Source organism: Trichoderma breve, chromosome 3, assembly GCF_028502605.1.
Source record: "Trichoderma breve strain T069 chromosome 3, whole genome shotgun sequence".
Lineage (NCBI taxonomy): Eukaryota > Fungi > Ascomycota > Sordariomycetes > Hypocreales > Hypocreaceae > Trichoderma > Trichoderma breve.
Genome location: NC_079234.1, coordinates 6117864 through 6142822, shown reverse-complemented (window position 1 = coordinate 6142822; position 24959 = coordinate 6117864). Strand labels below are relative to the sequence as shown.

At 43.2% G+C, this 24959-nt stretch overlaps 9 protein-coding genes across 9 annotated transcripts; 6 read left to right on the top strand and 3 right to left on the bottom strand.

Moving 5' to 3' along the window:
- Positions 1–772: 772 nt before the first annotated feature.
- Positions 773–1505, top strand: T069G_06257 (uncharacterized protein; the record flags this gene model as incomplete). The annotated part of the gene is made up of 2 exons (XM_056173467.1): positions 773–1118; positions 1180–1505. 2 exons carry the CDS (start codon positions 773–775, stop codon positions 1503–1505), a joined length of 672 nt encoding a protein of 223 aa, XP_056030325.1.
- A 2967-nt stretch (positions 1506–4472) lies between these two features.
- On the top strand, positions 4473–6000 carry T069G_06256 (2OG-Fe(II) oxygenase superfamily domain-containing protein; the record flags this gene model as incomplete). Its single annotated transcript, XM_056173466.1, has 2 exons — positions 4473–4764; positions 4826–6000. The coding sequence occupies 2 exons, from the start codon at positions 4473–4475 to the stop codon at positions 5998–6000; spliced, it is 1467 nt and encodes a 488-aa protein (XP_056030324.1).
- Positions 6001–6468: 468 nt separating this feature from the next.
- T069G_06255 (uncharacterized protein) lies at positions 6469–7293 on the bottom strand (the record flags this gene model as incomplete). Its single annotated transcript, XM_056173465.1, has 1 exon — positions 6469–7293. One exon carries the CDS (start codon positions 7291–7293, stop codon positions 6469–6471), a length of 825 nt encoding a protein of 274 aa, XP_056030323.1.
- A 555-nt stretch (positions 7294–7848) lies between these two features.
- T069G_06254 (uncharacterized protein) lies at positions 7849–8307 on the bottom strand (the record flags this gene model as incomplete). The annotated part of the gene is made up of 1 exon (XM_056173464.1): positions 7849–8307. One exon carries the CDS (start codon positions 8305–8307, stop codon positions 7849–7851), a length of 459 nt encoding a protein of 152 aa, XP_056030322.1.
- A 2621-nt stretch (positions 8308–10928) lies between these two features.
- T069G_06253 (fungal chitosanase of glycosyl hydrolase group 75 domain-containing protein) lies at positions 10929–12062 on the top strand (the record flags this gene model as incomplete). Its single annotated transcript, XM_056173463.1, has 3 exons — positions 10929–11027; positions 11085–11423; positions 11532–12062. 3 exons carry the CDS (start codon positions 10929–10931, stop codon positions 12060–12062), a joined length of 969 nt encoding a protein of 322 aa, XP_056030321.1.
- Positions 12063–12910: 848 nt separating this feature from the next.
- On the bottom strand, positions 12911–14022 carry T069G_06252 (NAD dependent epimerase/dehydratase family domain-containing protein; the record flags this gene model as incomplete). The annotated part of the gene is made up of 2 exons (XM_056173462.1): positions 12911–13218; positions 13302–14022. The coding sequence occupies 2 exons, from the start codon at positions 14020–14022 to the stop codon at positions 12911–12913; spliced, it is 1029 nt and encodes a 342-aa protein (XP_056030320.1).
- A 1134-nt stretch (positions 14023–15156) lies between these two features.
- T069G_06251 (ceramidase domain-containing protein) lies at positions 15157–16342 on the top strand (the record flags this gene model as incomplete). The annotated part of the gene is made up of 7 exons (XM_056173461.1): positions 15157–15212; positions 15274–15286; positions 15354–15414; positions 15468–15608; positions 15671–15949; positions 16002–16119; positions 16177–16342. The coding sequence occupies 7 exons, from the start codon at positions 15157–15159 to the stop codon at positions 16340–16342; spliced, it is 834 nt and encodes a 277-aa protein (XP_056030319.1).
- An 816-nt stretch (positions 16343–17158) lies between these two features.
- Positions 17159–19096, top strand: T069G_06250 (major facilitator superfamily domain-containing protein; the record flags this gene model as incomplete). Its single annotated transcript, XM_056173460.1, has 5 exons — positions 17159–17454; positions 17508–17828; positions 17886–17900; positions 17959–18677; positions 18747–19096. 5 exons carry the CDS (start codon positions 17159–17161, stop codon positions 19094–19096), a joined length of 1701 nt encoding a protein of 566 aa, XP_056030318.1.
- A 3157-nt stretch (positions 19097–22253) lies between these two features.
- On the top strand, positions 22254–22943 carry T069G_06249 (uncharacterized protein; the record flags this gene model as incomplete). The annotated part of the gene is made up of 2 exons (XM_056173459.1): positions 22254–22817; positions 22899–22943. The coding sequence occupies 2 exons, from the start codon at positions 22254–22256 to the stop codon at positions 22941–22943; spliced, it is 609 nt and encodes a 202-aa protein (XP_056030317.1).
- Between the last annotated feature and the right edge of the window lie 2016 nt (positions 22944–24959).

Sequence of the window (24959 nt, the reverse complement as noted above, 5' to 3'; positions counted from 1 at the left end):
ACTCCGCCTTGCCCGAATCAACACAAGCGTCTCAAGAATACTTGCCGATTGGTTTGGTCAAAATAGGAGTTCAAAGCAAGAACACAAACAACAGTGAGTGACTGGTAGCAACAGCTGACAAATTCGGCCACTATCCAATGATTCTTAAACGCGCGCGGCTAACTATCTATCAGCTCTCAAAATGCTTCCGCATTAAGCTAGCCAAAGCAGTTGATATCTCGGCATGATCCTTGTTAGCTTTCGTTGGGCCGGATTTCGGAATTCACATTCCGAGACAAGTGCCACAACCGTTTCTCAAGGGCAAGCATATGCCGAGACTAAGTTGACAGTGTTGTCGGTGAAATCGATTGTTCAAGATTTGAATGCGGCTATGCTTTGCAATCAAGGTTTGACAAAAGTTCTCAAAGCATGCATCGGAGCCGATTCTAGGTGCATGCTTGGCAAATCCTTGTGCGCCAAAACCGATCCTCGAATGGGTGACCCATACGATTACCTGTGACGTCTCGCTTGTTATTCTCCGATATTGATCAGCAGAGGGCTGACTATGTCGAATGCAATCGGTGTGTTTTCTCCCCGAGCTTAACAACTCAGGTGTAACAATTATTCAGCCTAACACTAACGGACGGATTTGAGTAGGATTGTATCATCGTACCAAAGGTATAGTGGTTTTATTTAAAGCGCCTTGAGAACTAATAGTCACAGCTTCATCATCGGCTTTTCTCGAGTCTTCTCAACAAAGTTTGCATTAAAATATTGACTACTACTTTTTACAATGTCTCCAATCAAGCCTATCACTCTTCACGCTCATAGCAGCGGGCCAAATCCCTGGAAAGTGGTTATCATCCTCCAAGAGTTAGAGTTACCCTATACTCTTGTTTATGAGACACCCGCTACCATCAAATCAGCCCCTTACACCGACGTAAACCCAAATGGCCGTGTGCCGGCAATTCGAGACCCTAATACTGGTATCACATTGTGGGAATCGGGTGCCATCATCGAATACCTTATCGAGAATTATGATACTGAGCAGAAGATTTCTCATGGTTCACAAAGTCCGGAAAAGTGGCTCGAGAGGCAGTTCCTATACTTTCAAGTCTCGGGGCAAGGCCCATACTTTGGTAAGTCCAATGCATAACAGCCGGCTATAGTGTCAGAATTAATTCGGAAATAATGATATAGGCCAATATACTTGGTTTGCAAGGCTTCATCATGAGCAACTACCCTCTGCAAAAGAGCGTTATTTGAACGAGATTAAGCGTGTTACTGGTGTACTGAACACCATACTGGAAGGTAAAAACTACTTGGTTGGGGAAAAGGCAACGTATGCAGACTTGAGTTTTATCACTTGGGCTTTGATCGGACAGAATGCAGTGGAATCTGCAGGTGTTGATCTAGACAAAGAGGCTCCGAACTATGTGGCTTGGATGAAGCGTCTTTTAGAGCGCCCTGCAGTCCAGAAAGCACTGCAAGAGAAGGAAAAGGCCTCTTCTGCATCTGCTCAATAAATGGAGACTAAGAATAGCTACGATGCTATGTTGATGGTTTTTCCTTACTTTGGATCTGGCACTTTGCAGGAACTTCGAGTAGACTTCAAGGAATAGCCTTTATAGAATAACTGAATTGAAAGGTTAAAAATCTCAAGTTGAAACGCTATAGGCATTAACACAAAAAGTAGGCACAAGGGTCCCTCGTAGTTTCCGAAATACTAGCTAATAAAGGCGGGGTATGTGCATATAAGTATCTGCTCAAACGTTGAAACACTCTTGCTGTAATATAGCGCGTGACTGCTATAAAAACAGTACTTTTTCATTCTAATAGTACTGGGTATAACTCGGTTTAAATTGGACAACTTTCATCCAGCAGCATGACCTTAATTAAACTGGATATCTTTAATCCAACTGAACAACCCCAGCCAGGCGGCATTGACTCGACTGTTAGTAGATACTTCGCTGTAACCAGTGCAGCAGCTGTGAAGGTACTTTACGCTGCTTAGTGGCGGAGCTTTTTGCGGACTAACTGTAACTAGAGAACATAACCCTGCTAAGCCTGCTTTTTGGGTGCTCTGCAAGGTACAGGAGAAACTCGGTAAACCATTACAAAAGAATAAGTCGTCCAGGCGGACGACTGGCATGCGGGGTACCGAGAAACAAACACCCTGTGCTATTGGTTAAGTGGAGCAAACAATGAACGGACTTCGGGCTTGTCTGAATTATGTCCTCATAAGTAGTATTAATAGCGAGAAAGTCCGAAGAGAGCGGTCATCAGGTCACTATGGGTTAAGCTTTTTATAAATATGGGCAATGCAGACACCCCTTTTGAGTTCGAAAGCTACACATACTCTTTTGAACTATATCAAAAATCCAATGTTTGCAATGTCTCATGTGTTTGACTCGTTTCCACGAGGCTTGATGGCCAGTGGGAATGTCCTTTTCGCAGCAGCAGCATACTTTGCCGACTGGAGTCACACGCATGTCTTTAACCCACGTTGGCCACCTCACGCCAAATTCCACAATGGACAGAGCATGTCCTTCGGCGCCCTCTCCGCTTTGACTTCACTTTACCTACTCGGCCGACGCAATGCCAACGTGGAGGCTGCTAAGGACTCTCTCTTTGTTGCGGCACTCGTCGGCTCTTTAACCACTATCGCTGGCTTGTCCGCAATATTTTATCCTGGGACTGCCTGGATGGACCCAGAGTATGACACGGGAGCGTTGATAGGACCTCAGGGATATGTTTTTATGATACAACTTTTTGTGAATTGGACTTGCTATAACTTGGAAAATGCACGACTCAACAAGTTGGATAAGCTTAAGAAATGATTCATCAACACCGCGGATATATCGTCAATCGGGGAAAGGAAGGTCAGACAAGGCTGAGGAAATGAGTTGTAATAAAATAGAAGCTGATCTGTGGAAATACAGCAAGATTGGTTGAATGCACTCGGCGCTTCAGGCTAAGGATTGGTAGTTTTTCATCATTGACCGCTACAATTGTTTGACTTCTCCTGGAAATAGTACTGAAGTTTATGTAAATATTGCAGTATTGGTAGTACTGACTGATGGATAAAGCTGCCCAACATTTCTAACCGCATATGCCCGCATAGGAGGGTCAGCTGCATACGTATGCATCATGACAGCCTGTATTTTAGAGCTCAAGGAAGTGATTTTGTACTGGCCTGTAACTTATTTCTCGGTCAGCAACAATGCTATGATGGTTATAAACGCGGGGTCCAAAAAAAGCTATGTATTGTCACGTACTGATAGCATTTCATGAGTCTTCTGTCTACAGTACCTTGGGATCAATACATACCTACCCTACCAAGTGATGTGCTTAAGAAACTGAAGTCAAGGGCCACAATAGTACTATGTTTAACGCAGATACCTACATGCACAGTTCCTCCTGAGAGTCCAGGAACAATCGTCGTCATTCTTATCACTACCGACACAACATGCGCCTCCCTGTATCGTGAGGAGTAGCAAATTTTGTATTCATTGAATGATGGAGGCAATCCGCCATTCCACGCCATTGACTTGGCTCTGTCTTCGAACAAGCTGGCGACGACAGAGACGTTGACCTGAAGTGAGAAGGGCAACGACTGAGCATCGAGAAGTCGTCACCATCTATCAGCACTATCCCACATCAGATACGAAATCATAACCACGCAATTGTTCTCAGCTATATCAGAAAATGGACCTACCGAGTATCACCCCGCATTCATGACAACGCCGGCCTTGATGCTGCCCTTGTGCTATGACGTGGTAGAGAATTCTCTGGCAAAGTGAGTCGCCGTTGGCCCTGTGTGATATTCCACTAACGAAAGAATTGACATCATTGAGAGGCAACTAGACTATGGTATTTATTTCTGTACATGTGTCTTGGTTATAAGTTGTCTAGCCTCGACTACTCGAAATGGAATATTACGTTGGTTATAACCTAATAACCATAGAAGAATACGAAGGTGATTCATTATATGTATCTCTCATTACATATCATATGAACTATGGGTCTTAAGTCTGAGAACATTCGTTTTCACAATATTCCGCGGCCTAGACATACAAAAGAGTGGGGGATTTATACAAACGAAAGGATATCGAGGAGCCAGCAAATTAGGCAGAAAATCGAGGTAAAGTCCAATTAAAAAAAAATCATATGTCTTTTCACAACAGCGAAGTCAGATTTCATTTAGCTCTTCACATATGGATAATATATTCTTCATGTTCTTTAACAATTAATTTTTCTTAATACGCTTTTTATGGCAGTGAAGAGTAACTACTAAGGTTAGTTGAGAACGCTTTTTATTGGCCTGTCGGAATTGGGTTATTCCGTCGCCATGCAGTGGCTGATGACACAGCGAAGCCTTCCAAATTTTCTCATTCATGGACTGCACTCTATCAGCCTTTGATCATTTAAATAAAGCTCATATTAAACACATCAAATCTAAATACCATTCTATATACATACATCAAATAGCAATGACGCAGTCCAAGTCGATGAAACGAAAGCGAAATGCTCAAGTAAAAGTCCCTCAAAAGCACATCAAAATCACCAACGCAGCCCCATCGGTCGCTTCATTGCCCGATGACGAACCATTTGAGATCAAGCGCCTGCAGACGGTCATTTCGGACGAAGAGTTAGATATCACTATTGACACTCTTACGACTCTGGCACAATACCCTAGCTTGACAAAGTCCAAGCTTTGCAGAAGCCTTCGAACTGCTGTCTACGATTTTCGCCAATCGTGCACTACCGGCGTCAATGCTACCAGTAAGCCCATTCCTGTAATTATCGATATTGTAATGGATGGCGAAGCTAAAGTTCCATTTAGCGGAGAATGCGAATCTCACATCACGGGTCTCTGGTGCACTGGCCGATGAAAAGTACCTTGAGGCGAGGATTTTACTTGCTGAAATGCGACTCAGAGGCGAGGACCCCAAATTAGGTGCCTTATGTCGTTGGGTGCGAGACCTTGATGTTGTAACGCAGCCTAAGGGTATAAGCATCGACAACCCTCAGCGTTCTGCAAAAGATGATGAACTCCTCAGCGTACTCGATGCTGTACTGCGTGTTAGCTGCCCGATTGATGACAACACCAGCGTGACAAAGCCCCAGCCGGGGTCTTTATCCCACATCTCCTTTCAGGCCACATGGGATGTTCGGTCACCTGTCAAGCCACAACAAGTTTATGAATCCGTTTTGGATAAATCAATCTTCGCTTCAGCACCGAGTTCAGTCGCTTCTTCTCTCCGTATCATAGAAACAACACCTGGCCATCTCCGCAACCCTCCCAATCATCACCCGGCTATCCTCTATACTTCTCAGCCCGATACAGTGCCGCTATCATCAGACCGCCCTCAAATAACACATCACAAGCATCCCCATGTGCCAAATCTCAGTCTTGCCGCAAACGTTCTTTCACCTGAAGAGTGTAAGGCTATTATTGCTGTTGGTGAAACAGTTGGCTTTCTTCCTGATACTCCCGTTCGTGAGGGTGGGGATACCAGTGTTTTGGCACATAACTTCTATTGGATCATCGATACCGCGTTTCATGATAAGCTTTGGTCACGGATTTCTCCATTTGTGCCAGCCTCAGTCAATGGTCGCTTATCTCGTGGCCTCAATCGGCGTTTCCGAGTGTATCGGTATGTTCCCGGTGCGGAATATAGATGTCATATTGATGGAGCCTGGCCACCATCTGGCATCCGGGCTGATGATACGTACGTATACGACGATTCGCCCGTAACAAAGAAACAAAGTTCATTGTTTACCTTCTTACTGTATCTGAACGACGAATTTGAAGGCGGAGAAACAACATTTTTCATGCCAGCGCCTCTCGAGGGGACACTCAATGCTTACCGTGTGCGGCCAGTTATGGGTGGCGTCGCTATCTTTCCGCATGGCGAAACGCGGGGAGCATTGTTGCATGAAGGTTCGAGTGTCACAAAAGGCGCCAAGTATATAATAAGGACGGACATTGAGTACGATGTCGATCCATCAGACTAGGACGAGGTAGCAACAGCTATATATATACATTGCTAATTAACAACCGGCATAACATGGTACTTAAAGTTTATAATTCGTTAAACTTTAAACGTATATTAACTGTGGATAAATGGCACTGCGTTGAGTTAATACACACACATAGGTAGTGAAAAGCAGCCCAATTGTATTCCATTTGCTTGGTAGGCACTACTAGATATCACAGAACGACAATTTTGTTTAGAGATATATACAAGTTTTATAAAGCTATATACTTCTTCGCCTATTTACAGTTTGTACCTATATGCCGACTGTACTATATACATGCAAAGGATAGGTAAGTATAAACATCCGTCATCAACATATATACACATTGAACATAAGAATAAAACCCACCAAGTTCATATGAACTTGTAAGTGAATCAAAGTTGCACCGTCCCTTGGTACATGCTAACGCATTGGAGCAATCGTGTTCCTAACCGCTTGCATAATTTATGGGTTGGCACACTTGCCACTGTTGCAGACAAAGTTGTCGGAGCAGTCATCATCAGAGCCGCAAGAAGCGCCAATGCAGTGACCAACCCAGCTGCAAGTGTTGGAAGGGGGAGGAGCTGAGCCTCCACTTGAGCTACCGCCACAAATGCCGTTGACACAGCCCCAAGGGTCGGAGCAATCATCATCTGTGCTGCAGGTTGCACCTTGACAGTGGCCAGCCCAGCTGCAAGAGCCGCTGCCGTTTCCAGGGTTGCTGCCACCGCCGTTTCCGGGGTTGCTTCCGCCGCCGCTGACTGGGCCGGTGGGCTGACCGGGAGCATTTGTGTCGAAGTTGTAGAGAGTCTCGTCCAGAATCTGCCAAGAGATATCGAGATGTCCAGCAAAGCAGCCGTTGGAGTTGATTCCATCAAGGCCGCTCAAGCTGAAATCCAGTCCGGGAGCACCGTTGGGGTTCCACACGCTGGCGGTAGATGGTCCAGTGGCACAACGCTCACAGCCATCACCGATGAAGAACTGCTGGCTGGATGGAACACCGTTGAAGCTGACAACAACCTTCTTACCGCAGTACTTGGCAAAGTTGGAAGCAAGAAGAGTGCGGTTCATGGCAACAACGTTGTTGCTGTTGATCTGGTTCAGGGACAAGCCGGTAAACTGGTTGCATTCAACGAATCCCGTGTTGATGTTGGCGAAGTTGTTGCCGCAGCCATTTCTATCAACAACATCGTAGTAGTAGGTTCCAAATCCGTTTCCAGAGTTGATGACTGATTGAGAAAGGGCCAGCTTGGCGAAAAGGCCAACGGAAGCGATGGTTTGGGTCTTCATTTTGAAAATGCTCTGCCGTTGGGCGTAGAAGAAGAATAGTAAGTGGCTTGTGAGAAAGACTGACTTATTGAACCGCTTTTGCTGCTGGATGCCAATGTAATGAATGATACGGAGATGGTAGACTACTTATAGTTGATCAAACAGGTATACAGGAGAAGTATTGACGAGGACAAACGGCCCGAAGTAACATACGAGATGTTAAGCGTATAATCCTATTGAATCAAATAGCGTCGAGACATATTATTAACATAAGCTTATAGACATCAGTGTCCTGCCTTTCTAGGCAAATGAAAAAACCTGCGAACCACCATATTGCGCTAAAACCTCATGGATGAAAATAGCAGTTATCATAATGGGAATGGTCCATTATTCTGCCTTCCTCTTTCGAAAGAACAGCTTCCTACCGAGTGTCAGACATACGACAGTCGGTATCCATAAACAACAAGTTACCCTTGCTACCGAGAAATTAACGGCCCCGCCGAAAGGGGAAAAGGCGCTAAGGGAGCCCAGAGTCCATGTTTCATCCATCTTCATTCATGCCGATGAGCCGGATTTTTAAATGAGGAAACCAGCGAAGGGTCCAATGGATAATATGACTCCGATGGTGAATACAATTTTCCACGAAGCGGCATCGGGCGTGTGAATCCCAATAGCGGCATTGGTAGAGGTAGCAGCCGCATTTGTAGTAGTCGCTGTTGCAGCACAAGCAGCGCAAACAGTCGTTGAGGCCATTGCACTCGCCTGTGCAAGAGCGCTGGGTGAGGCAAAGTCGTCTATACCATTGCACGCACCAATTCCTATTGCTCCAGCAAGACAGTCTTGGAGCTCGGAGCCGGATGGACCATTCGACACAATTGGACAATATGCACTGCAACCAGTACTGTTGCTGTAATACTGGACGACAGGGGCAGGACCACAGCATTTTTTGAAACCCTCGACCAGAAAGGTGGGATTATCGCTGCCAGCAGCACAGACGCCTTTCGGAAGCGTCCCGTTGAATACCTGGCAGGACATGTTGATGAATAAAAAAGGTATGCTTAAATAATGCAGGTAGCGAAGACAATTATTTTAATGTTATGAAAATGCACAAGGAGATCTCGATAGGTGGCTGGTTTGATTCGTTCGTGCCTTTTTGGTCTGGGGTAGGCGCCCAATAAGTAGGCTTTCAGATGGTGATCTACTGATTATACTCCGTACTTAGTCTCGGATATTAGAAGAAGTCTTATAATAGTAATCCCTTCGCCCAAAATCATCAGGCATGATGCTTACGATGTAAGTTTACGGGGACGAGAAGTAAGCAATTGCAGCGATTACTATTAACTGGTCGTTTAGGCATACTGCAGAATCGCACTATAAACCCGCGAACTCAACAACTGAGTTTCGGAATCTCACCGCACTTCTCACTGGGCTTTAAGTTGCACCTGCAGAGTAATATTCCCACCTTTTCGCATTGGAACAACAGAGAAACAAAGTACTAGATATCCGAAAACATCTATAACTCCTTTTCTTTTATCGGAATTATATCGAAAATGCAAAGCGAAAGTCCGAAGTGCCACATATTATGATATGGTAACTTCCGCATGTTGATATCAGATCGTTACTTTGTGTTACACCATTATTGCTGTTCAACTGTGAGCAGGAAGAGACCCTAAAAGATAAATTCGAAAAAGGATAATGGTACAGTACAAACCCGATATATTATATGAATAATATATCAGTAAGACGCTTCGGTATGTATCTTTCGACAATACCAACTTTATTTCCCTCTTTTAGAGAAGGAGCATCCTACCAATGGTTGTATTCACAGTAATAGATAATTGCCTTCAAGTCTCCACGCTAATGATTCATACCTGGATGCCCAATTTTCTTCTGTAAAGTGCCCTCTTGGTTATTCTTATATTATATTTGTCTCATAGATCTTTGAAAGAAATTAATCCCTTCATTTGCGAAAGAGATATGGTGCGCCAAATGTTATGGTAGCGCGACACACCGTGCTTCACACAATTGGTTCCATTTAGTATACAAGTTCATGAGACATCTGACGCCAGGCCGCGCTGCTCAGGTATCATTTCTCCCCCAAGAGATTGCCAACGAGTAAAAATTTCCAGTATATAGCCTTTATGAGGTTAGGCAATAAGAACAGTAAAGACTATTCGTCCCTACATAGTAACAGAAATGGCGCCAATGGTGTGGGAGAGATACACGAGTTGCCCCGCCTCCATTGTTACATGAGTTTCTTAGTACTGCAGGTTAGAGATTGTCTAGTCATTTGTAGCGTTACAGCCGAGACTACCATATAATAGTTCTCTCTATTTGATGAATGTCATGGGCTATTTCGGGAAATGATAAGATCAAATGATGACATCACAGCTCTGAACAAGTTAAGGGTTAGAGGTATTGTAACCGTGACAATGCTTGATCATAACAGACTCTCAAACCCGTACATTCTTTAATGGATCTATTGTATACGTATGACACAGCTTAAAGGAGCAAAAATTGGACTTATAATGTAGTTGGCAATTTGCATCAATATTTACTGTTTGTATGTGTCTTCGAATCTAACCAGATATGTCTGCTTATCTCCAATAGATGATGCGACATGCTTGACGAAATGGACTGGAGGAATTTTCGGGCTATCCATAATGCTATATGCCTTCGTATTACTCGCATATGCAGAAGTCTGATTTGCCGCTATATAATGGCTGAAGTGAAGAGATGTGGGTGTGCTATGCATGCTAATCTGGGTAGAAGACCGGATTTATTCTATACAATGCTCCAAATGAACATCTGATCTTTTTGGAGCTATGGATTTAGATGATCCCCAATCCTCGCCGTCTCCCTCTCTTCTTCATCTTCTTCTTCTCGTTTTTTTTGGGGGAGGGAGGGGGAATTATAATGGGAATAGAATGACTTGGATGCGGTGGTTGGTACCCAACATTGAGTTCCTCTAAGATTTACTTCTAGCTCTTCAGTCGCGCGTTATTTTGTAGCATCTGATATATCATAAGGTAGTGGCTTACGTACGTTAAACAAACTTGAAGTATTTTTAAATATTTGGCAATACAACAATCTTGCCTTCCCATAAGCGTCAACTGTTATGCTCTCAAAAATCTTAGCGCTGACTTGGCTTGAAGCTAAGAAAGGCAGGTTTTCAACTGGATGGAATTGATCAGCTGTTGTAATAAGCTAAAATCTGAATATAAATTTGTATGAAGATTTCTCCATTCAGCCATCCTTTTTTCTTATGGCTACTTTGGGAATTTTAGAAAATGTTTTTCCTCGAATGAGCAATATTTTTCCGAGTTGAGGTGCCTTCCATAAAACACGCTTACGCAGGGATTGGCTGTTTTTTGGGGGGTTCTTAATTAATTTAAAGACTCAACCTTCCTAATTAAGCTTACTTTAGCGCGTGGCGCTCAATGGCAAGGGGCAACTTGAAGAAGATGCCAACCGCTCTGAATCCTTCCCACATCTAGTAGCCGACATCCATGCAAACTCGTATTTTCAAAAACGCCTACGGAGTACGGGGTACTCACAGGTATATAAAGACACTAGCAACTACCTGATTTCTAGTGCCAACTGAGATTCACCCATACACTCTGTACTGCTTGAGACTTTTGCACAGACTTACCACGATGCATTCTTCGACTTTGTTCACACTCCTGGCTACGGGAACTACTTCTCTAGCCTACACCATCCCCGCCAACCTTCAAGCGATATACAATGCTCACAAGGTCTGTATTGCCTGCTACTACTGACTATCATTGCTAATATGAAGATTGCTGTATCAGGCGGGAACTTGTGCCAACCCTCTTTCTGGAACTTCGTCCTCTGGAGCCGTTTTCTGTGGAGATATTCCAAACGCTATTTTCCTCAAGGGAAGCAATGGAAATTATGACAACATGGACGTCGATTGTGATGGTGCCGATGATAAAGCTGGTGATTGCTCCAATGATCCTACTGGATTTGGTGAGACAGCGTTCAAGGACACTGTGCAGTCATACGGCATTTCAGATCTGAACGCCAACATTCATCCATATGTTGTTGTCAACGAGCCGCCCTTTTTCGATGCTCAACATTTCGGTTTGAAGCCATTGAGTGTCATGGCAATTGTTTGCAACAATCAAGTGGTGAGTTTGACTTCTCCCTTTTTTTTTCTTTTTTTCTTTCCACCTTCTTGAATTTAGATAGCGCGTATTCAAAATGCGAAAAGGTTTTACTGACACTATGTTCCCTAGTGGTATGGTGTCTGGGGTGATACCAACACAGAACCAACTACTGGAGAGGCGTCCATTTCTCTTGCTCAATTGTGCTTCCCTAATGATCATCTTACCGGCGATAATGGACATGGCCCTAAGGATGTGCTATATATTGGATTCCTCGATCCTACGGCTGTTCCAGGCAAGAATGGTGCCAAGTGGAATGCCAATAATGTTTCAGATTTTGAAGCAAGTATCAAGGCATTGGGTGACAGGTTGGTTCAAGGCCTTGGTACCAACAACGGTGGTGGCGGCACCACCCCTCCTCCCCCTACTTGCTCTTGGGAAGGCCACTGCGCAGGTGCAAGCTGTGGCTCAGATGATGATTGTTCTGATGATCTCACCTGTAACAGCGGCGTCTGCGGTAGCAGCTCAGGCGGTGGTGGTTCTGCTCCTCCTCCCCCTACGTGCTCTTGGGAGGGTCACTGCCTTGGTGCCTCTTGTGGCTCTGATGACGACTGCTCTGATGACTTTGTCTGCAAGAGTGGTAAGTGTTCCGTGGACCAGTAAAAGTCTGGGCTCGGTCCTTTTCGTCTCTCACTCCTTTGTTCAGACGGAGATATGTGTTATGAAATATTTTTGCATTCAGTGTTAAGCATACATCATACATCTGTTGGGTGACCGGAACTTATAATAGCTCACTCTTTATGCTTCCCTGGGTCTTATGTACTGGTTCAAGGATTGGCCAGAACGTTATGAATTCTATACACGTACATATATACATAAACATATAAATATTTATATACAATATTGAACATTGACTTGCACATATTATTTTTCAAAGATTCTATTACCTCGATTTGTCAAGAAATGTTGCCCTGTAGTCTTTGGGCAATGACAATCAACAACGAAACGAGACTTCAGAAAGAGAAGATTATTAACATATAGTTATACGTCTTTCGGATGTGAAATGCATGATCTTGGCTATCTAGCCTCATATGTAAACAATCTTGGATGTCTGTAGAAACAAAGTTGTCAGGTGACACCTAAGAGTTGGTTAAAGGCTCTGACTCGATTGAGATCTTCAGGATCTGACTCAGAAAGAGAATTCGGGTTGTTTGTTTAGAAAACAATTCAATATAGAAACTGCTCGGAAAGTTCGTTTGAACGAACTGCGAATAAGTACTCACAGTTTTGTCTAATTTAAACTAGATTTCGTGATGAAATAAAAATGGCGAGAGCGAAAAAGGTTTTGAGATTGTATAGAATTGAATGCAAAACGTATTATGATACCGGTAGACTCTTAGTATCGCAATCACATATTTGCATGTGCAGATGGATCTTTTGTTGAAAGAATCCCACGCTAGACTGGCCACTGTTGAAGTTACCTCCTTGACTATAAATCTTGGAAATGATAGTTACCTAGAGACAGATGGTCCATTCAGGGTATCTATCACACCCTTCTCTAAAGATATAAAGTCATCTTGTCCGCTCCACCGTTTAAGCGCATGCTTGGCCTGGGCCACATCTGCCGTACCATTAAATCCTCCGGGGTTATCAAGAGCAGCTGGTAGTGCTTTGCCCGGGTCCAGCTGCTGGAGGATCTTTAGGATATCGTTCCAATTGAACTCATATCCCCAAGCTGGAAGATGTGCCCCTTCGATGGATGGATCAAGAAGAGCTGCGACGTGGAGTAGTGCCACATCGCGGACATCGATATATATGGCTATTTCATTATTAGTCACCACCACAAAGAACCTATCAATCAAATATGCGATACGAGAAAGAATTGTAAGGGAGAGACCATACAAGATGGGAAGAACGACATTGGAGCCGCATTGTTGTTATAAATTGACCAAAGCCACGCACTGGTTGACGAATTTGACTTTTCGTGCAGTCGAGGTCCAAATACAGTGCAAACTATGACTGTATTCCCCTTGAAAGTGGGTTTATTTTCTTCGAACTTCCAGAAGGCTTGCTCTGCTTCAACTTTGCCTTGAACATAGGCTATCATACCACAATTGGGGGTATAGGGAGGAGGTGCCCAAGCAAGGGTTCGAGCACCTTCATTCCAATTGGTCCCATCAAAATGGAAACCTGGTTGGGCGGGGAGCATAGTTGCAGCGCCGATTGTGGAAGTGTAGACAAACTCTTTCACAGTCTTTTCAGAAGCAGCAGCTATGAGTAAGTTCACAACAAACTCTACGGTTTGTGTGACCGTTTCATTTGGATCCGGGTTGAATGTGTTGGGTGTTGCGATATGAACCACACCAGCGACACCTTGAATAGCTTGTTGGATCTGTTTCTTGTCATTGATGTTGTTGAGAATAACTAGTTCCAGCGAGCCATTTTTAGCGTGTTTTAGAAAACTGTCCGTCGATAGCCATTCAGCTTTGCCAATATCTCGAACAGTTCCTCGAACTTTGTACCCCCGATGAAGGAGTTGTTTGGTAACATGAGCCCCGATGTAGCCAGAGGCACCGGTAACAAGAATCAGAGATCCCTCAGGGAGCGTAGTTTGGATAGACATCTTGGATAAATAGTGATGATAATAAACAACAAGTAGTACTGAAGGCTCAAATGGAGGAAAAACTGTGTCTTTATACTAATTCTTCCAGAAGTTGCAACAACGTTACAAAGCCAAAACAAGCAAATAAGAATAGGCATAAGGCTAAAATGTGACGCAAAGACTAAACAATAGATAATATGCCTTCTGGAAGCGACACATGCATTACAATACTACTATCTTGCTGATATTATTTGCTAGCTTGGTCTTGTAGCATGTTAAAGTTCATGCTTTGGTAGTATTTATCACATATATCAACAATTTCCGAGACTAAGTTCAACAAAGTCTCCGAACGCAACATCTCATGTAAGCGATATGCTTTGAATAGTAGAAATGTTTTCACACATAAAATATAGAGCAGAACCATGGAGTAACAGATAGTAACGTAAAACCTAGTCTGTTTAACAGCCAGAAATTAGCTTCTCAAAAGCCTCTCAGAAGCCCCTCGGAAGTTTTCTCAGAGAACCAGGCTTTATAACATATTGGGCCTTTTACACTGATTAAGAATACAACCTTTCAAGTGCCGGCAGTTTAATGGATAATAGAGAGCTTTTGCGCGGTGAGCGGAATAATACTTGTCTACTATTTCTACTAGATGTACTCTCTATCCTTTCCTTCATATTCTAGTCCTTCTGCATCAGGGACTTGAAACCTCTCTTGATGTATATATATATGTAATAGAGTATATGTGCAGCTAATAAAAAAGATACGGAGTTTACTCCCTTTTTTTTATTGGGGGAAAAAAAGAAAAAGAACATGATGACCTGTAATTGCCACACTTCAATCGCAGTATGTGTTCCTACACTGTAGTTACTCGGCTTAATCGGATATAATGCGGAATGCTCGGCGGGCTCAAGTGGGGTGTGGGAATGTAGCCAATCAGCTTCCACCATTTTCCCCATCTCCTTTCTCTCCCTTTTTTCGTTCAATTCCTTCCGAGTTGATAAATTGACTCAGCGCGTACACCCGCCGATTGAAGGAAAGCGTCGGCTTCTGACCCTTGCCCAATTGCTTTCTGTTTGTGCTTTATGCAACGCTTGCGTTTTGTTTCAACACTTCTGCGGTTTGTCTATTCTACCCATAGCGATTCTCTCCCCCATGGACGCCTCAGCGCCTGCAGACCCCTTCTGGGGCCCCCAAACATCCTATCTGAAGTTAGTCTTCCGCTCTCAGAGTCGCCGCAATGAAGTTTACTAACTCCTACTCCTAATACAGCTTTTGTGAAGAGGTACTATGCAAACGAAACTCGCTTATAAAACGTCAATGGCTAATCTAAAGCATGATGAACAATTTAGGACTATACAATCACGCGATATATTGCAGAGTTCATTAACACACTGAGCAGTCTAGTTTTTGGTAAGATGATGATTGTACATTATTTCCAAAATTGAAGTTAAATTTCGCATTAGTGGTATATGGAGTATACGGTTTGTTGCAACTTCGTAGCAAACATGCAGATATTTCTCGCTGGGTTCCATACTTTGGCTTGATTGGTGTTGGACTTTGCTCCGCAGGCTACCATATGACTTTAAAATACCATACACAAATGTGTGCGTACACCCTGATCCAAGAACTATCACTATCTTGAGTTTCAATTGCTGAAACCTTTTAGCGGACGAGCTGTCTATGCATATGCTACTCACGCCACTTTTGTTTCGCCTCCTAAGCTTCAAAGCTAGCCCGCGGCGAACCCGGTTGTTGGGAGCGGCTCTTTCAACCATCTTCGTCGTTGTAATGGTCATTCATATGGTCATGGATGAGTTTCTCCTTCATGCTACATCTTTCGGTCTTGGGGTTTACCTCCTTGCAACTTATTCGTTGAAGACAATCCAGCAAATCGTAGATCCCCAGATCAAGGCAACTCTTCGAAGCATGGCCCTCTTTGGTTGCTGTAAGTTGCTTCTCACTACAGATTACCTGAAAGCATCTATTAATGTCTGCAGTGAATTTCATATTCGGGTATTTTGTTTGGTTAATTGATAGATGGGTCTGCAATCTATTGACAGATGTGAAGCACTTTGTTGGATTGCCAATAGCATTTCTCTTGGAGCTGCATGGATGGTATGTGCATCTGTGATAGCCATACTTGATCAGGAAACTTCTGACTTTATCAACTAGGTGGCATGTATTTACGGCTTTTGGTGGTTATATCGCTGTCGTGGTTGTCGATAAGATAACGGCAAATGATGTTTCTGGAAATCCCCTTGAAGGCCTCGCCTGGCCCATTCCGCTTGCCCTGAGCTTTGTCATGCCGGATATCACTGGGGTAGCAAAGCAAGACTAGCTGGCAGTCAAGAGATTTCGCAGTAGTGACTACTGGCCAAAACAAGAACATATTCTTGCTGATACATATGAGGGTTTTTAGTAGAAAGAACACCAACCCCTAACAGCACAATGCCGTTATCCCTACGCAGATATGCATCCGATTTCGGGAATCTCAGCGTCGGTCAATTTGGCACGTTATTGGATAGGTACTTCAGCATGCACTCGGAGTAGATTTAGATCTAGAAGCAAGCCTTTTAACAGTAGTGGACCCATAAGAACTTTGATCATCAGATAAGATTTACAAATAGTTAGAGTGGCTCTCGGCGTATTGGTGAAAAAAAATTACCTCAGAGTTAGTGTTAAAATATCTCCGAATTATGCATGAGTAACGTCGGATATATTTCTCATATTATCTGATTCTCGATATTAGTAGATCAGATAAGATGTACTTCTCATTTGACGTAGCACATAGAATCTTTAGCTATGTACTCTAAATCCATCATGCGATGCAGTTAAACATACAAGCGATGGACCTATACAAAGTTGGTAAGCAATATTGTTATCCGTAATTAGTACAAGGATAGTGCAAGCCATTATACCGTATATTGATATGGTGGCATCATTATTGAAGTTCGATCCGTATTCTAATACGATGGACCATCCACATATATCGTCTTATGGCTATTCAAATTAAGATGCCTTTCTCCGAAATTCGGCGGAATATGTCTTTCTTCTTGTGTGGGGTTTGACTTCTATATAATAACAAGGCGTGCCGGCCACATGAGATCTTGTTTGTGCAGTTTTACAGATCCCTAACTTTATAAGTTTACAGGCCATGGAAGAATCCAAGGTTGACTATAGGTTACGGCTACAGGAAGCTGCGCCTGGTTCAATCGACCATGGTAGCCCTACTGAGCCCACGAACATAAACGGACAAGAGTCGATTGATGCCACCAAACCAACATATGATGCTTCCCCAGTTCTCTTGTCCTTTATATGGTTCGGCATGTTTTTGTTAGCCATCGCTGTCAGCCTAGCTGGACAGACAATAGTGTCTTACCAGCCATACGCTCTTTCCGAGTTCAACGCTCATAGCATGCTTTCGGTAATTGGCACAATCCAATACATACTGTGCGTACAGCCGCTGGGTTGGCTCAACCATGATACGACAACTGACGAATTAGATATGCAATTGTTAAGCCAGCACTGGCGAGGGCGGCGAATATATGGGGTCTTTTAGAAGCATTCAGCTTGTCCATCGCGGCGATATTGATTGGATTTGCAATCAACGCAGCTTCTCAAAATCTAGGAGGGTTAGCAGCTGGGCAGATTTTCTATACTATTGGACAAGTCGGCATACAGTTTCTACAGCAGATTCTGGTAGCTGAAATCACAACATTGGAAAATCGATCTATTCTCGGGAGCCTTATTTTATCCCCTACAATATTCACTTCTTGGATCGGAGCTCCAATCGTCAGTGCTATGGTTCCAGCAAAGTGGAGATGGTAAAGTCATTCCTCACCTAGTATTACCTCCCAACTACGCTAATACTTCTGCAACAGGGGATACGGCATGTGGTATGACTTAATTATGTGCAGCCTGACAAATGGAGTTGCAAATTGACATGGAGAATAGGGCCATTATATTTCCAACGATCTCACTACCGCTTCTATTTTCTCTTTGGCGGCAAAAGAAGCGTGCCCATAAAATGGAGTCCACTGCTACACATGGGAAGCTTGAGAACTTTTTTGCACTCTGGTCTCAATTCGATATTGGGGGACTTATTCTTCTGACGGCTAGTTTAACCCTTATCCTACTCCCGATGACATTGTCAACCACAATTTTCCACTCATGGTCTTCACCAGGAAAAATATCTATGATTACGGTTGGAGGGTGCTGCTTTATTGCCTTCTTAGTGTACGAGGTTTACGTTCCTAAGCACCCTATCATCTTGTTGAAGCTAACCAAAAACCGCACTGTCGTGGCGGGCTGCATATTGCAATTTGTTTTGTACCTAAGTTTTTACATTTGGGCGCCATATTTCTTCTCATTCCTCATAATTGTCAACAATGAGTCTTCCAAGGCGGCTACAAACATCACTGCAGCTCAAACAGTTGCAATCGCTGTCATCGGACTCCTTGCAGCTTTTCTTGTCAGATTGACTACCACATATAAGTGGGTTATTATGCTGGGCATGACATCAAAGTTGGTCGGAGCGGGATTGATGTTACGATACTCTAACGCTAGAGCAAGCACTGTACAGATTTTATTCGGCCAGCTTGTCTCTGGTGCTGGGACAGGCATGATATCCATCATTGCGCAGACTGCCGTTCAGGCCGTAACACCGCGTCAAGGTACGTGACTCACATATATTCACCTCATCAGCATTAGCACGTTCTAACGGCAAACTTTGCGATGAATAGACGTTGCCTCTGTGACGACTCTATACGAAGTCGCCGGTGCCATCGGGGGAGCAGTTGGTAACGCCATCTCCGGTATTGTCTGGACAGCTCTCCTTCTCTCTAGGCTTCGAGCCAATCTACCGGCAACAGCGCAATCTGCAGCAGTGGAAATTCAAAACTCTTTCTTAGTAGCCTCATCATATTTGCCTGGTAGCTCCGAGCGAATTGCCATTGACAAAAGCTACACTGAAGTAATGCATGTACTTCTTATCGTAGCACTTGCAGTACTATCAGTTCCCTTTATTGCGATGTTTGCGATGGAGAACATAAGACTAAAGGAGGAAACTACTGAACAAGACAGAAAGAAATAGAAAGCGAACCTTGCTAGAGGTATTTTTATATTAGGTAAAATTTGGTCCTTGTTGGAAGCAACAGTTGTGGGAATAGTTTACAAGAAGCCCAAGGTTTGAGGACGTCGGTCAACCTGGTTTCTTAGAATAAAAGCTTTGTTCGCCTTTTTTTTTTTTTTGATCATCTACCCTCCAAATCTATTGGCTGACTATTACAAAATGAGTTTTAATTGGCATTTATGACAACTTACAACTTGTCCTGTACTATCACCAGGCTAAAGTTGCTTATACTGTATACGAACTAATCAGAGTATTTCTAGCAGGGGCATTGAAACAGATTAAACATTGCCCCTTGTGTACTCTTGTGCTAACTTTTACACTTGTCTGTTTGTCTAAGCGCTCTTTCGTTAAATAGTTCAGTCTTTTGGTGATGAAATGCTTATATTAACTAGCTATCTTGATCATATCAAGAATGACACGGAAGTGAACTCATAGATGTGGCTCATTTCTCCGGGAAGTAAACAGCATATTAACCTGTTAGGCCAGCACACGCTTTCTACCTTTTGTGAAGCCCATACGCTTGGACGTGCTACTACGAGCATGTAGTTACACCATTAAGAGTATCCATTTGGCAGAAGTTGTTATTATTATTGCATGGACTGCTCGTCTATAAGAAATGGTTATCAGTAAAAGTTCCGGAACTCTTTGTTGAAGCTCAAGATGAAGAAAAATTACTTACAGGGCAGTCCGACCAAACACCTGTAAAAACGCCTCCGGTTCCGATAAAATGACAGCTTCCAGCGTTAAAGGCGCCGCCAAAGAAGCATTGTCCTGTTTGCGATGCAGCAAGAACTGTAGGCATAAATAGAATTGCCGACACGATAAAATTGATAGAGAACATGTTGAAATTGGTTATTGAAGTATAAGAGATTGAAACACTTGTTCTTCTGGAAGAAAGAATAAACAGTTGCTGAGTTTTATGAGTTGAATTTGACGTTCTTATATACTGGTAATGGAGAAGTCAATAAATAACAAGTTGTTAAGTTAGCCGTTGTATGATCCTAGTTGCCCAGCCTGTACCCGAAAATGCCGAGCGTATTGTTACATCTAATTCTACTAGTTCAGAACATACGATACACCGCTACTTCACCAACCCCCATTTAACTGTAAGCTTATTGTTACATTTAGAGTTGTGAGTTTAGAACTCATTATTTACCCACTGATCATCAACCAACTCCTCTGTTAGTAATTGGACTTATTGTTACATTCAGTCTTGTTAACTCACAACTATGGCAAAGAGCTAACTAACTAACTCGTACGTAATGATAACTTTGAAGTTATTAGACACCATGACTAAACTACTTAGACCTGATTTAATGTAACTGAGAGTCGCCGGGTTTGAAAACTTTAGACAATTTCATGTATATTTTTAAAGAACCACCAGTAACATAAACTAACTGGATTTTAACTTTGCGTCGATTGATGGATACGTCTGCTTCGACATACTGGGAGTAATCTCACAAACACGTTGTCAGAAATCCTCAATTGAAGCAATCTAACAACTGCTCATCTCAGAAGCTTCTCTATGTGGAAGGCCGAACTGCCCGACCCTTCCTGCTGACGTTTCAGAAAAAGACTACCACAAAGGGGTAAGACAATTGGGCTACCTACTCGGCAGGAAGGGCTACAAGGTCTTTCAGAACTAGTGGAGGACACAAGCCTATGTGCCCCCCCCCCCCCCCCCTTCTCCTAAAGTGACACACCCATAAACACACATTGAATACCTCTTTCCTCTCTCCTTTGTTGAGAAGGAACGTCACGAACGCGGGTCTGACCTCGCGGCTCCTACCTACCTAGTGCCCAGATGAGGGCTTTGTAATTAGCTTACATAGCGGTTGTTAATAATAAAACAAACGAACAAACACAAGCCCCTCTATAAGTCATATCTTGTCGGTGTAGTTGTAATAAGCAGAACGAATTCTTTCTTTGTTGGAATCATTATATTGTTCACAATGTTGCAAGTTATTTTTACTAATATCGGTAAAGTGAGGTCTTCTTCCACGCAATTAGACGTTTTTCTAAAGAAATAAAGCTTTCAGAACTAGTGGCATGCGCCAAAAGAAAAGAAATTGCTCCATAGCTGTTTTAGTAATGTCTAGCTAGAGAGATATTACAGTACACGCCTCAGCTCCGCATTCAAGGGACAATCAGTCAGTGCAGTTTTTGGAGTTATACGTAATTCATTTACCTTGTCTTTGGGTTTTCGTATAGGCAGCCATTATCTTGGCTATGGCTGCAGCCGGCTTCTCACCGCCTTTAGCCACTGTGGATGTTTGTGATAGACTTTGGTCGGCCGTTGACTTGTCTTGTAGTAGCTCCTGCGGGGGTTTTTCGCTTTTGTATAACCCTCGCCAATGGTTGCGTTGTTCGTTAAATGATCTTTTGATCTTAAAAAGAATGCATAGCCCATTGTCGAGGATTATCTCTGCCTTTTATAGGCTAACAGAACGATCTGATCTGGCGTGGTTGAGTTATTAAATCATAACTTGCAAGCTTGGAGCTTGCGCAGTTCTTAGACTATGTTCCTCGGGCGGTTTTGCTCAATTTTCGTTTGATCATGAAACTTTATCGGCCATACTTTGTGGCCTGAATCTCCAAGGCTTGACTAGGTCGGCTGTCGCCGATCAGAATAAGCGGCGGATTGATTCTCTATTTCGAACCAAATGCTTGGCCCTAGCCTTTCTCTGAACCAGCTATTATAGCTTTACTAACCTTCTTGATTCTAAATATAGCCTCCATACGTAACCCATTAAATTTTAATTACCAATAATCTATCATTTAAGTTACATGAAAGAGGAAGCCTATCGGCTTTATTTATCTAATCGGAATAAAGCCACCTAGAAATGCACTAATTCCGAGTCTATACTACACGTATTAGCTAAAGAGGTCCTCTGTTTATTCAGGCTTATACATGAACTGACAAATCATGCTCCTAGATTAGTCAAACTTTTACAAACGCTTCAGATCTCTATACACTTATGGCTATGAACACAATATTAACTTCAATGCTCTTAACGCTGATATAAAGAGAAGTCTACTCAGCCATGTATATTCTTAATATGTAGTTTTCTAATTCCATATACCTAACCGCATTGTCTTATTATATACTTCCTTCGACATGGATTTCTATTTCATTCCAGATACATGTGCTCTAGCAGTCCATATTGCTTGCCATGAAGCCAACATTCCACTCCAACTTCGTGAGATTGAACGATCGCCTACGGGTCTGAGAATAAAAAGCACAACAGCACTTCCATCCGATTACATGTCTCTGAACCCCAAGCAAAAAGTACCAGCTATCGGGCTTCCAAATGGAAGTATCTTGACGGAAACTCAAGCAATTCTCCAATACATTGCATGGGAGCTTGCCCCTGCAGCGCAGAACGGGGACCTTCTTCCTAAGAGCGGATTGGAGCGTTGGAGAGCTGTCGAATTACTCAATTTTATTACGACAGAGATCCACAAGGCGTTTTCTCCGTTGTTCAATCCCGATATGTCATCAAAACATCGCGAGCGGGCCATTAAGGACTTGGGGCGGGCTTTCACCATATTGCAGGATACCTTGGGTGAAAAGGAATTTCTCAATGGGCAGGAAATTAGTGTGATAGACTGCTACGCTTGGACTTTGCTCTCATGGACAAGATTTTTCGATGATGTTGACTTGGCCGAATGGCCCTCCTTGGTACGATATCGCCAAAAGATCTTACAAAGACCAAGTGTTCAAAAGGCATTGGAAGAAGAACGGCTTGTTTTTGTATTTTAGCCATCGCTCATTCCGGAGTGGTACGCTGTTCTGGATGATATCTAGATGATATGGATGGGTCTGTGCTTGTGTCATTTGAAGGGCAGTTTTATAGATCAATAGTGCAGTATGGCAAACTCCGAATGTCACACATTAAACGCCCGTATCCAAGTATGGGCAACAGAATAGCAGGCAGACCTTTTATGGTACTTCTCACTTGTGGTTGTGACTAATAGCTAGGCCAAGCAATAATTTGCGATTCAAGGGTTTTCCGACCACTGCCTGAAAAGAACTGCATTAGTAAATGCTGAGATAGAGGCATTTATTACCCTCCGTATTATCATCATGTACTAAAGTTACAAATTCACTTGGCTTGGCCGCATGCTATACTACAGCGCGAATGATCGTTCTCAAGCATATATCCATTTTAGAATTTCAGCTTCAATGACGCCCACATTCACCTTACCAGCCAATGCTCACATACTTCACAACGATTATGTTGACAGATGAATTAAATTCACTTTAAGTGGGGTGTAGAGATTGTGTTGAAACATCCAATTCTCGCTGGTTCCATTGAGTCAAATTAAACAGTGATTATTCCAGCGTCGATGGGTATCCTCCATTGATTAATCTAAATCTTCTGTTATTAGATACTGCTGATGCTCTAGTCAACATTCCGCTTCTCTCTACTATTTTGATCATTTGCGCCTCCACCATGCCTTCATACTAATAGGGCAGTACTCCGTAGCTGGCGCTTATTCGTGAGTACCTATGCTAGCTTAGTTGAGCTGACTGGTGGACTTTGTCCTCTGAACGTCCAATAGCGGCTCCATCTGTAGACAAAGCTTCAAATTGTAGAAAAGGCTTTCATCTGTAAAAAAGGCTTGCTCTGAAAGAGGCCAGGGTCGAATATACAGGTATTCTCAGATGAGATTGGTTTATCCTCTCCGAAGTAACAAAAGTTATTGTAACTACAATACGAATCGCCTTGCCAATACCGGGGGTCGTGTGCACCTATGGGAGTCCCATCCTACTGGGTATTAGCCTTGTCATAGGCCTTGTTATTGGCGCTAGCACTACGAGATGGGCCACTGCTTTGCAACATTCCCTTTGACCATTATCGCATCCTTCTTTAAGATGTTCTTTATGATGACCATGATTGCTGGCTATAATCTCACAAGATCCAGGTGGCGTGCAGATTGGTTGAGACGTTATTTATTATTTGATTGAATCGCCTGAAGCTGGAAATGATGGGAATAGTTAAACGTGGTGATAACAAATCGGCGCTTATGAGCTAGCGACTTATACCACACCGCCTGTCATATTGAACTTCAAAAGCAATGCCAAATCTTTGGTAAAGACACAAGAGCCGCAATTGGGGACCCCTCACCTGGTGTAGGATGTTTAAGAGCAAACGGTATAAAGATACGACTTACGATGAAATCACGCAGCGGCTCAGACTGATCACGTACTCTCAATACACATCGTTTGAGCCTGGCAGCATACATAGTGTATAGGGTTCCAGGGATAGCGTCAATAAAAGAGCAGCTAAAGACCTTCTAAGTAATACCATATAAATGTAAATGTACTTTGCCACTAGCATAAATGGACGATGAAGACGTTTCCCGCTCGTTCGCCATATTTTACTGTATGTGGCGGCTTTGATGCCGTGGTGTTCTAGCGCCCGGAGACAGAACAATCCCGTGTTTAGATTGCCCCGCACCCGAGATCATCCCACGCGCCGCTTGCACTCAAAATGAATGAATCATGATATGACTCATAGTGGCTTGATGTTGAACAAGATTGGAGCAATCCAAATAGTCAAGTTGTGAGTCAAACAGATGCTGCTGAATGACTGACACCAATCTCGGGCAGTGCGAGTATTGAAGTTTGACAGAGCATCGCATAGTCACAGGGTGCTTTCTTTGCCGTATTTGTGAAGTTGGGGGGATGAACGAATACATATATATGCGTCTATGTTCCGAAATGCCACTTTCCATCTTGTAGTATAACTCACTGGTCTTCATTCCAAACAATAGCCCAATCGCTTTGGCCCTTTCCGCCTCTCTACACCTTCAACCT